This window comes from Lingula anatina, chromosome 3 (genome assembly GCF_051362555.1).
Source record: "Lingula anatina isolate TDL-2025a chromosome 3, LinAna3.0, whole genome shotgun sequence".
NCBI lineage: Eukaryota > Metazoa > Brachiopoda > Lingulata > Lingulida > Lingulidae > Lingula > Lingula anatina.
This window is the reverse complement of record NC_141769.1, coordinates 26,181,643-26,193,426: the sequence shown is the minus strand read 5'-3', so window position 1 is coordinate 26,193,426 and position 11,784 is coordinate 26,181,643. Positions and strand designations below refer to the sequence as shown.

Here is an 11,784-nt window from a genome sequence, read left to right as displayed (position 1 = left end):
TAAAATGCTATGACATTATGCGAAGCACGTCCGAACAATAGGCCTATCATTTAAATGGGGCATTTGATATGTACATAAGAGACGGCGCTTATCATATATTCTAGTTCAACATATCATTTAGCCACGACCATATCAGAATATCCTGTGCACTTATTTATTTATTTTTTTTCGAGAAAGTTTGTTTGTAATAAAAGACAGCTGAAAGCGATGTTGGTGTATCGCGTGATAAAAAGACACATATAAGAGTCTGTTTATTCAAGGGCTACTTTGCTTGCAGGCTACGAATTGTGTACAAATTTAAAACTAGATTTTCTTGGTGGAAGTTTAATTTGAATTTGTCATTTATTGTTCTCTATTGAGTCACCTAAAAGTAGCAACAAGAAATGATAAAAAATTAAACTATTTTCATTTTCATGTCTTTGGATATCCTGACCACAACGTTAAACGGGTTTGATCACTGCCGATGTCCTGCTTCCACTTCTACGTCCGTCGCACAAACAGATGAAAGTACAACATGAGATAAATAATTACTCAAATAAAGTTATTAAAAATTTTATTAAAAAATTACATATGAGACTGATCTAACGAAGAGTAATTTTTCTAACTATTAAGTTGAGCTTATTTTCAAGGTGAAAATACAGCATTTTTTTATAATTTACCACAATATTTTTTACGCAGAGCAAACTTCGGCTTTTGGATTTAGGCCACAATGAATGATATTTGTTAACGCTACATATGTGCCTGTTATACACCCCGTAATTCCAAGTATGAATATGAACATGTTTTTGATTAAATGCCATTTACACGCCCCTAGTCTGTCGGGCCATAACGTAAGCGTCTGCATGATTGGAGGGAATATCAAAGTCAAAGCGCCGCTACCCAGGGCGCCGAATAATGAAACGACCAGACCCAGGCTTGGAATGAGCATTGCTATGGCAACTGAAACAATGAATAATAATTGAAAATATTTGAAATATTTTTCTAAGATGGATAATCACTGCAATGTTTCGAGTTATTTATATCAGTGATTGAATGCTAAACAAAAGTAGGCGCATATTAGGCCTACTTTTGAAAATGAAATAAAATTTATAGATACTGTAAGTATATATGTCTCCTCCTCTCAATGATTAAGTTACATGATCGGCCACAGTTTAGAGTTTGTGTAAACAATGCTGAAGACTTATATGAACTGTTTTTTTAAATCTGGTGACATATAAGAAAGTGCAAAGGTGTCTTAGAGAAAAGGTGTACTCACGACTAAATAAGTGCAGCAAGATTCTCAGGATAGTTTCGCCGTGCTTCACACAAAATGTGTTATTCTTTGTAGGGAATGGTATATAAGGCAACAATACATGTACAGGGACGTAAAACTCCAGTCCATAGGTAATAAAAATCACCACACAATACAAAAGTTTTACTGAAAGATAAAGCCTGAAACAAAAATGACAATTTAAAAATGTCCTTTAATTAATACATGTGACTGACATGTGATCACGTGTCAACTTTATAGGCCTACGTCTATACGTGTCTTTTGAGCCAAGAACTTCTAGTTAATTTTTCAAAACAAGTTTTAACTTTTTCTAGTACTTTTAAAATCACCGAATATTACAAGAACAAAATACTGTACAACCCAGACGTCACATTGAACATGTTCTAAATAGGGATGGTTTGTCTCGTCAATTTTGAATCTGTGTCACAAATCTGATGCTACTAATAAAAAACAAAAGAATAATTAAAAAACACACACACACACCAGTCATTTGTTGGCAAATTTAGCAAAATGCTTCCTTTGACATTATCTCCAAAACACAGGTATCCGTAAAACCCTATGGCTGTGAAAGTACAGACAGAAATGGTCATGGACAGAGTCATGACTCCATTCCACAGGAGGAGGTCTTCCTTGTTTTTCATCTTGTTTCTAATCGGTAAAACCTGAAAGGAAATAAGTGAGAAATAGTGATAAAATCAGTTGGCTGATAATGTTGAACGCAAAGTCGAGTGGCTGAGTATAACTGATATAATTTGATAATTGCATGGGAAAAAGTAACTTAAAATAACATAGGGAATCTCCTATTGCCATCGCTTTTAGCCCATGTTCATCACTTTAATTGTGCAAAATCGGTGGATGAAATCTAGTCCCTAATGCAGTGCAAGCATTGAAATGTTTTCACAGATTCGTTTTTCTTAATAACATGTGGTCTTTATACTTTTCTAAAGAGGGATAATGATCCATTACGCAACTTTTGCCGCATTTCAGTGTAAAACAAGAATGGCAGCATATACAAAATGATGATGACAAAAGCTAAAAAAGAGAGATAAAATGGAAGTAAACGATGCAGGATGTTAAATGGTACAGTATATGTATGAATGTAAACACTGAAAAGATTATGTAAAAAATACTGAAATATACATATATTAGCAAAACTTACCGTGTTAATACCTTCATATGCGTATAATGACACTCCAAAGAAGATTGGTAACTTCGAAACCTCAGCCGACAGGGGTAACGAAGCCACGGGCTTTAAGTTACGAAAGGTATATTGCAGAATTATCACCACGCACACCACTGTCAGTATATTGCCAACCACTGAGAAGTAAGCCAGCGTTTTGAGGTGCTTTACGAAGATATAGATGCCCAAAACTCCCGCCACAATTACTTGATACCACTTCAGTGAAAGGTTGTCTTCCACGAATATATCTATGACCTGTAATGGGGTATTTAGTGTAAGTATAAGGTGAGAGGGAAAGGCATGACTTTAAAAGACGTTGAATGATTTGTAAATATTTGTCAAATAATCATTTGGTCTCTCGATTATTTTATAATCTATGAGTTTAAAGCGCGTGTTTTTTTTTCTGCGTGGAAACTGAATCATTTGCCTATTTGCAACACATACACATATTTGATCAGAATAAATTAATATTATGCAGATAATAACTTCAAAATACCCAAGAAAAGTGTATTTATTTTAGAAATGATCGTTGTTTTTACCTGTTTTATATGGTCCGGTATAAAGACAAGGTACACGGAACACATTCCCACCTGAGCAATCATGATTAAAATATCCACAAGAATTCTGGAACGATATATATATTATTGAACCTCAGCCTTAAGAGATTTCCAAGTTTCCTTAAAAACATAGCTGATATGATTTTGGCAGCAGACCGATGATAGCAATTAAAAGAAAAACGCCGCAGATTATTGTAGATAAATCTCTGACTTCGCTACGGCAAAAACTAATGCATGATAAGATTTCATGCTTCACAAATGTTTGGATCAGAAGAACTGCACATATACATATTTTAGGCCCTAGATTTAAGTGAATCAATAAATCTTTTCTTGGCAGTATAGAAGAAAATAAGCAAGGATAGTTTGCTTAAACTGAATTGAAAAGCACTGTGGTTGTGCTATCCATGTCCTGTCAGGCCTGTAGCAAAAATAAAATAACAATAGAAACACACGAAAAAGATAAATAGATAGATACTTAGATAGGCTAAGTCTAACAAAAGAGGGAATGCTTGATTTGAGAAGCAGCCTACCGTGATGCTTTGGAAAACCGCCTGAGAGCCTCGGGTCCATCTTGAAACGACATCTCCACAGCTTCAGCGTAATTCACCTCCGAAATACGTCGCCTGGAAAAAGGAATGTGTCACGAAAAGTGTAGAAGCATGAAACAAAAATTTTCAATAGCTTCTCTTAGTGTTTTTGTGGAAGGGTTTGGTCGTTATAAAAGGTATTTTACTTTTTATTTCAGTTAAAATCCGTTAAAATTTCATAAAGCGAAGATAATTTACGCACAAAATAATATCAAACAAATTTCATTTCATGACACTTGCAGTTACAGAAATAACCAAGACACAACTTAAAAAAAAAAAGAAATTTGTACGAGTGGCATTTATAACAAGTTTTAAAAAATTGTCGAGTAGGGGATTATTTTCTGTTCGCTTCCTGCTTTTCAAAGAGCTCTGACACGGATATCCGCGCGAGTTCCCATGGATGAGCACCTCATTTAAGGGGTCATTTGTTCCGAAAAACAATCACGCAGGATCAAACGATAGTGTTTCGGAATCAAAATTCAAGGCCTTTTTTTGGTGTAATACACTTTATAAATACTGCCTATAGTTATCCCGACACCAAATACCTGTCACAGATGACCTGTGCGGCTCCTACCAACAGGTGCATACAGTGGGTAGTTAACATACCCAGTGCCATAGCAGCAAGGGTCCCTACCTATGACCAGAAAAAGATTTCAATGTATGTAAAAATGTCACTGACAGGAGTCAGTTCTATTTTAGTATGAATCACATGCACATAAACTTCACTAGATTGCATGTCTAGTTTCACCTTATTTGAAAGGGTTTTGTTTCTTATAAATTTAGACCATACAGTATGTATATGTGTATATATAGATACAGAGAGAGAGAGAGAGAGAGAAAGCGAGAAAGAGACCTTCTCACCAGTATTCCTGCATTAGATATTGCGTATGGCATGCCAAGAATACCAGATCCTACGTTGCTCTTCAGGTAGTTCATTAAAGTCTCCGTGTTACTGCAAATTTAACATAAAGATTATGTAGTTTAAACTGAAACTTGGGCCTAGATTTGAATGAATAAATAAACATGTAGATTAAAACAAGAAAAGATCAATGTACTCTTTTCAAATTTTTGTTCTTTCTTGATGCCCCTTTTCTCTTCTCGAAAAGTAAATCGGTTTCTTAAACACAGCGGTCTTATATTGCGACTAGCATACTGTCATGCAAGACTAAGAGCCCATTTAACAGATATTATGTTATCGCATCATTCCAGCCTTTTTTTTTTTCGCCTGATCAAGCAGTAATTTTTTAATCTCCGAGGAAAATGGTACTTTAAGTTTAGCATTAAAAACATAAGGGATAAAACAAAGCGGAAAGCGGGATTTATCACAGTACAATTGTATATACCTGTTCAGTTTTTCTTCCTCAGTTGGACATTGTTCTGGGCTGTCTTGAATGTCAAACAGACGTCTTAATTCCAACTCATTTTTATCCTCCTGGAGTACACTTGAAATGGCCGACATATTCACACGCCAAAACTAGTGCTGCGTCTTTTGGTTAAAGTGCAACAGGTAGGCCTACTTAGTGCTATGCGTTGACTCCCTGAACATGGAATGACCTTAAATTATAATCATATCCAATATGCCTTACCCTAACCTGGATGTTTTGAGTATCAGGTGTTATACCTGGTTTTAATACAACTGGAGCAACTTTTCTTAATAACATGGCTCAATTTCAAGGTTTATCATAAAATGATATACCTGCGAGAAAATTATCCGCGCTTACCCAATGAAGGGCCTAAGTATACGTAATCCGTTAACTACCTTCATGGTCATCAAGTATGGCTCGTAGTTATAATGATAATAATAATTATAGTAACCTCCCAGAGACTCAAACAGCTATAAGGATGAGATCACTGTTAAACGTTCTGGTCCATTCTTCTCGGCTCGCCATCCAAAGGTGTATGAAACTGGGTCCATTAACAATGGGTCCAACTTGTAATACTCTGTATGTGGGAAGCACTGTCTATTTTTGGACGTTCAACGGTTAAACTACTGGGGGCATAAAAGCTCAATAAAATAGGTAGGCCGACCTCCTCTTTTCTACACACGTCACTGTCTACTGCACTATATTATTCGCAAATCCCTTTAAAAGATTAAATGCTAAAACTGTACATTAACACACAAAACACATAAAACGTTATCGTAATATAGATGCTTTAGTTTCAAACCTTTTACCCTTAGCTTGTGATCCAGAGGCTCACATTTTGTCCATCAGCAACGCTGATCAATTTATTACAAGTTATTAGAATTAACACTATTCACCTCTTTCGACTATACATTTCACCTTTTCTCTGGCCTTTTTGATCCCCGAAATCTGGGTTATGCGCTCGGACTGTCCTTTTATGATGAACTGGTTTGTCCATCACACAGACTTAGATAACATCTACAAAAGCGACAAAATCTTGCGTACGTCTTAATATCAACGGAATCATACCTTTTGAAAATACACTTGGTTTTGAGATCGTCTCGTTGCGATTTACCCTTCAGCAGCTTTTATATTTATATCAATGGTTTTATTATTCTTACGACAGAAAAGGGTGGATCCATGGATCTATAAGATGATGCCCGTGATGTCTTTATATATAAGCATTGGCCTAAAAGATGATATAACTCTTTGAACAGTGTAGCATGAAGTTCGCACACTGTCCACAGATTGCTGATGAAATCATTTGTAGCAAACTGTTCTACAGAACTTATCCTAAGGTATTTATCAGTTATTATTTTAGCAATGTGACGTACTAAGTACGTAAGTTGAAAAATTGCTATTTTATACCTAACCACTTCCCCCTTAATGGGGCTCTTCACGTCTGTTACTCTCTCTCCCTCTGTATGTGTGTAAAGAAATGTGTTGTAAATAACCTTAAAACTTGTTTTTTATCGATGCTAAGCTATATAGGAACAACATTTAGACATAAAAGGTGTAAAAAGGTCGCTTATCTTAAAATAGCTTTATTCAAAGCTCATAGTAATAATATTGTACACGCAATATATAGTCTTCACTGATACCAAGAAGTTATAACTTCTTGCTGATACGTAACAGTTACCTGGCATGTGAAAAAAGGGAAATCCTCAGACTATGTCACTCACATTGTGTATTGAAATGTATTGCACAAACAAAATTCCAATTGACATCGACAATTTCGAAGTCGTTTAAGACTTAATAATTCAATGTAATTCAATGAAATATTGCAAATGATAAATATCCGTAAGAATCCTACTTTGCAGAACCATTTTTCACTGAATTTTGCGACACCTGGAATTTTTTGAAACGATTAATGAAAGGTATACTTTCCATTTCTATTTTCATCTGTCGACATCTTTGTTTCCCGTTTCATGTTGGAGCCTTTTATGATGTACTGAATTTGAAAAAGAACTGCATTCTATAACTGTAATGATGGGGTGATTATTATTATTATTTTTTTTTTTGCTTCAGTCTTTTTGGATTAGTTATAAATACCTTAAGTACCTTCACATGTAGCGGCCTTTGGATAAGTAAAACAATAAACGATCTGAGACAATGAGACATAGCTTCCTATCCCAAAGCCCAAAATTCCAAGGAGAAATATTAAGACGTTCTTGATAAAGTGCCATTTACACACACCCAGATTGTCCGGCCAGAAAGTAAGAGTATGGATGATTGGTGGAAATATTAATGCCAGTGCACTGCTACTCAGAGCTCCGACCAATGAGATGAAGAGACCTAGATGCGGGATCAGTTCTGCCATAGCAACTGAAAAAAAATAATATCAAGTACAAGACCATCTTTTACTGGCGAAGGCAGATAAACTTTAGGCAACTTCCCTTTTTTTGTTAAACAAGCTCAAAGTAATCATGCAATTAAGAATAAGAAAACATAAAGACAAATAAAAAAAATGTGTGGAATCTTGTATTACTTACGCGTAAAAAGCACCAGAAATATTCTGAAGAGCGATTCTGCAAACCACTCACAACATTCATTGCCCCCAATACGCTTCTTGAAGAATGGCCAGATAATAAGTACGGGTACATAGAACTGTAGTCCATATGTTATCACAAGAGCTAGGCAAAACATTAGTTTCACTGAAAGATACAACCTGGAAAATATAACATTCACCATCTAAGAAAAATTACGATAAACGGATCAAACATGTCAAGTTTCGTCTGAATATAGATTTCCTTAATCTAAATTAAAACAGTTAAACTGTGGCCTTGCTAATAACTGTCGTCTTTATGCATGAAAACAACTTTTTTCAAAATATCCAAAAGTCCTCCTGGTGAATTCTATCTTAAATACGAAGATCTTTATATCAACATCTAAATCATGTTCTATTTGAAAATTATCCCTATATGGATTTCCCTTCTTGTGTCTATGGTATCTATCATCGAATGATAAAGCAATTTGTGTATGTAAACGTGGAATATTATAAGTGTATGCCGCACGTGGTTACATAAATTACAGACGGTAATTTCACTATTTAATTGATTGTTTTTTAACAGTTCATGCTTACCAGTCGTTAGTTGGTAAATTGAGAGTTATGCTTCCTGCTACGTTATCTCCAAAACATAAATAGCCATAGAAGCCGATTGCCAAGAACAGAACTATTACTATAACCATTCCTAGGTTTAACACGCCGGCCCAGCCGGAGAAGGCATCCGGTTCTTTCATCTTGTTTTTAATAGGTAAAACCTGAAATATGGCATAGAGTCAATGAAATGCTTAGAGAAATGATTTTGATACAAAACTAATAAAAGGAAATGGCTGATATACATGTATGTTAGAATTGCACCCGTTGTGAAATGAATAGATAAATACGAAAATAAATATTGTTTATTTTATTAATAATGTCAATAATGAATATGGAAATAAATATTATTTATTGTAATAATGATGTCAAGAAATATAAAAATAGATACTATTTTCGAGTGGAATGATATTTCATTAAAATAGGATGTACAGACAGGGATTTCAGGCAGCACATGCCACTCTGACATGACATAAAATAATGCACGAAACAAAATTCTCGGCGCTGAACACCCACCCTCCCTTGTACATGTATTAGCAAGTGTTCGTACCAAGCTTATTCCCTCGAATGAGTACATTGCAGTGCCAAAGAACAACGGCAAATTTTCCATATCTGAGAACAGGGGAAAAGCGCTGACTGGCTGCAGAGAACGGAACGTATACTGTAGAATGATGAGAAGTCCCGCAACCGTCAGCAAGTTGGCAAAAAGAGCGCAATAGGCCAGCCATTTGAGGTGCTTGATGAATACGACTAGTACCAATAAAACGCATACAAACAGCTCGTAAATTCGTAATGGGAAACTTGGGTTGATATACACGTCAACAACCTGTAAAATAACGAAATACATACGTTTAAAAGGGTATAAGCGTACGGAGCAATTCAAATGTCGGTGATTAGTTGGAGCAGAGAAGAGGTGAACTGGAAACAGTTTTGGCATTCACAGTTTTGACATAATTATGATAAAGCAGGTATATCCTAGTGCAAAATCGTATTGTCCCTCTTCACCCCCAATTGCCGTTGTGACTTTACATGATAAGGTTGTGTTATCGTAGTGCAAAATTTTGTTGTCCTTATTTATCCTCGATTCCTATTGTTGCTCTCACAAAGATTTTTGAAAAAGAAATTTGTCTCAAACTGTGATCCTAAATGCCAAAGATTCAGTCCTTGAGAAGGCAGTGGCACATGTAATAAAACACTGTTAAAATGCTGACTCCATCGATGACTCCATGATTTAATGAATCAAAACTATGAAGGATAAATCAGACACATTTTTCACATGTATCATTCTATATTTGTTTAGAATGATTAAATGATGAAAAGAGTTCTTTTAATTTCTAAGTGAATTCCAAAAACAGTTTCAAAATAATATGTATGTATAAAAGTTTTTTCTTTTTTCAAATGTTCGTTATCGGTTTAACTCACCTGCTTAATATTGGCTGCAATGAAAACTATATACACACAACAGAAGCCTAACTGCGTTACGATAATGAATAAGTTTACAGCGAATCTGAAATGAAAATATGATCTAGGCATAGACATTTCTATCAGAGCGGTCAATCAATTTTCCTTTTAAATCTGAAAATAACTTTTTTGGATTGAAATGCAGTTAATTGGTATATTATTTGACAAAAACTCAATCGCTTCAGACCTTGCGGCTTTGGAAAACTTCTGGAAAATTTTCGGCCCGTCTTCAAAAGCCAGCTCAATCACATCATTATATTCAAGGTGACGGCGGTGTGTTCTGAATAAAATATGAGGCCCTTTTCAATAAGATAATATTTCATTTTACAAAATACGTTTGGTAAGACAAGTTGGTATTACTAAATGACTCCTTTTTGTAAAATGATTATATTAAAAACATTTGCAGGAATAAATAATTTTAACAAATCCAAAGAAAATATGCCTTTTTGACTCTGCCTTCAACCACCAGAGTCGCGGCTATCGCATAACGTATCATTGGATTTTCCCTCTGATAACAGAGCCTTCTCTACTAGCATACAAAACTGACGTATGCCATACAATAATTTTGGAACAGACTACTAGTGCGCCCTGAGTGTCAGATAGTACATTGGACTTACGTACCTGTCACCAAACTCGCGAGAACAGATCAACAGCAGATGCATGCAGTGGACAGAGACGATGCCAAGAACGATCATGCCAACCATTCCTACCTTGAAATATGCACAGAGACAGATATCAGGAGAAAATGTGACAAATGAGCATTATTTTAAAATGGAGCTGTCGATTTATACATGTACAAAAGCCGTGATGAAAAAAGGAGATAATTCATCCAGGCCAATTTAGGCAACATATGGACAAATTTACCAAGATATTCAACATCCAGTGTTAGAAATTAAGGCTGGACCGTCTGCCCGGGGCAGACAACTTTCAGAACGGGCAGAGAAGTTTTCCCACCCGGCAGGCATTCTAGCCAGTTAATTTCCAAGATGGCTGAGCTTTCGGTCCAGCAACTTATTTTCCTAAGAGGCAAACACTGTCAACATCACCAGCAAAGAAATATACAGTATATTATAAGACGTTGTGCTGCTCTTGTGTCTGTTAATAATTTATATTGGAGTTGAAATTGACTTCAATTTTTATATACTACATGTATAAATCGTAATTAGGGATCGTCGTCTTACTAGCAATCCGGCATGTTTGATAGCAAGTGGTATGGATAGGATTCCGGTGCCAATGTTGCCTTTCAGTAAATTCATCAGGCTTGCCATATTACTAAATGTTGAAAAACATGCAATAGTAAAATAATGTATACGATTAGAATTAATAAAGTATAGGGAAGAAATCAGTTTCTGCAGACCCGTTGGAAAGAAGGGAGCACACATTTAGTGAAAGACTTGTCAATAAGCAACATGTGAGTCAAACTTTCAATAAATCCGGATCCCAACCGCACCTCATTTCATCAGAAAAAAAAATCGTCGACTCGCATCTATCTCAACATATTCTGCATTTTTTTGAGAACAATATAAGACCACAAATTCTACACAATTTATGAAAAAATAGCGATACGTTCCCATCTCACCCATTCAACTGTTCCACGTTAAAAGAACCGCTTATCAGAGCACTACGAATGCTTTCCTCGATGTCATCTTCCTCAAATTCCTTTTCATCAGTGACAGATATATCAGCAATGACATCTGCGCCAGGGTGGTATATGCCTGGGCCATAGGCAAGTGATTTTGGTAAAGTTTCATCGGTATCGTAAGAATTTTGAGTCCCAAGCGGTGAATCTCCGCTATCATCTCTTTGCAAAGCGTGCTTTAGCATGGTTCAAACTGGCAGTGATTGCCCGAAAACCGTCTGGATCATTTAGGGTACAGAATTTTAATCTAAATGTCAGAGCTTCATCGAGCGCCCAGTTAACTATACTACTAAATATGCTATGGATCTGAAACCGATATTGAACGTAACAGGTGTTGTAGTGAGATACGGTATAAATATATTTGATTACATGGCTGATACAGTGTATTATCTGATACCGTAGCTCATTCTATACTGGCCAATGTAGTTCGATGCTTTACTGTAACATTGTTGGCGCAATAAATATTCGGAATCGGATCAAATGGATCAGAACTCGGATCATGACAATCGTAATGATACGGATTATGTACTTTAAACATACAGCAAGCGAAAAGTTTAAAATGAACAGGAAATCTTTTAGATCAGATCTAC

At 35.7% G+C, this 11,784-nt stretch overlaps 2 protein-coding genes across 4 annotated transcripts; both read right to left on the bottom strand.

Annotated features, from left to right (window-relative positions):
• Positions 1–536: 536 nt before the first annotated feature.
• LOC106162924 (neutral amino acid uniporter 4) lies at positions 537–5,746 on the bottom strand. 2 transcript variants are annotated; one of them, XM_087007915.1, is made up of 10 exons: positions 5,410–5,745; positions 4,938–5,148; positions 4,456–4,546; positions 4,140–4,228; positions 3,538–3,630; positions 2,990–3,074; positions 2,430–2,705; positions 1,754–1,932; positions 1,256–1,431; positions 537–939 (listed from the first exon to the last, which is right to left on the bottom strand). In XM_087007915.1, the coding sequence occupies exons 2-10, from the start codon at positions 5,051–5,053 to the stop codon at positions 671–673; spliced, it is 1,374 nt and encodes a 457-aa protein (XP_086864041.1). In that variant the 5' UTR covers positions 5,054–5,148; positions 5,410–5,745; the 3' UTR covers positions 537–670. The 2 variants fall into 2 exon arrangements, with proteins under 2 accessions (XP_086864041.1, XP_086864040.1); XM_087007914.1 differs by having other exon boundaries at positions 4,938–5,746.
• Positions 5,747–6,399: 653 nt separating this feature from the next.
• On the bottom strand, positions 6,400–11,723 carry LOC106162895 (proton-coupled amino acid transporter 1-like). 2 transcript variants are annotated; one of them, XM_013540329.3, is made up of 9 exons: positions 11,135–11,723; positions 10,737–10,827; positions 10,177–10,265; positions 9,743–9,835; positions 9,517–9,601; positions 8,645–8,920; positions 8,080–8,258; positions 7,490–7,665; positions 6,400–7,322 (listed from the first exon to the last, which is right to left on the bottom strand). In XM_013540329.3, the coding sequence occupies exons 1-9, from the start codon at positions 11,377–11,379 to the stop codon at positions 7,051–7,053; spliced, it is 1,506 nt and encodes a 501-aa protein (XP_013395783.3). In that variant the 5' UTR covers positions 11,380–11,723; the 3' UTR covers positions 6,400–7,050. The 2 variants fall into 2 exon arrangements, with proteins under 2 accessions (XP_013395783.3, XP_086864038.1); XM_087007912.1 differs by lacking the exons at positions 6,400–7,322; positions 7,490–7,665 and having other exon boundaries at positions 8,076–8,258.
• Positions 11,724–11,784: the final 61 nt, after the last annotated feature.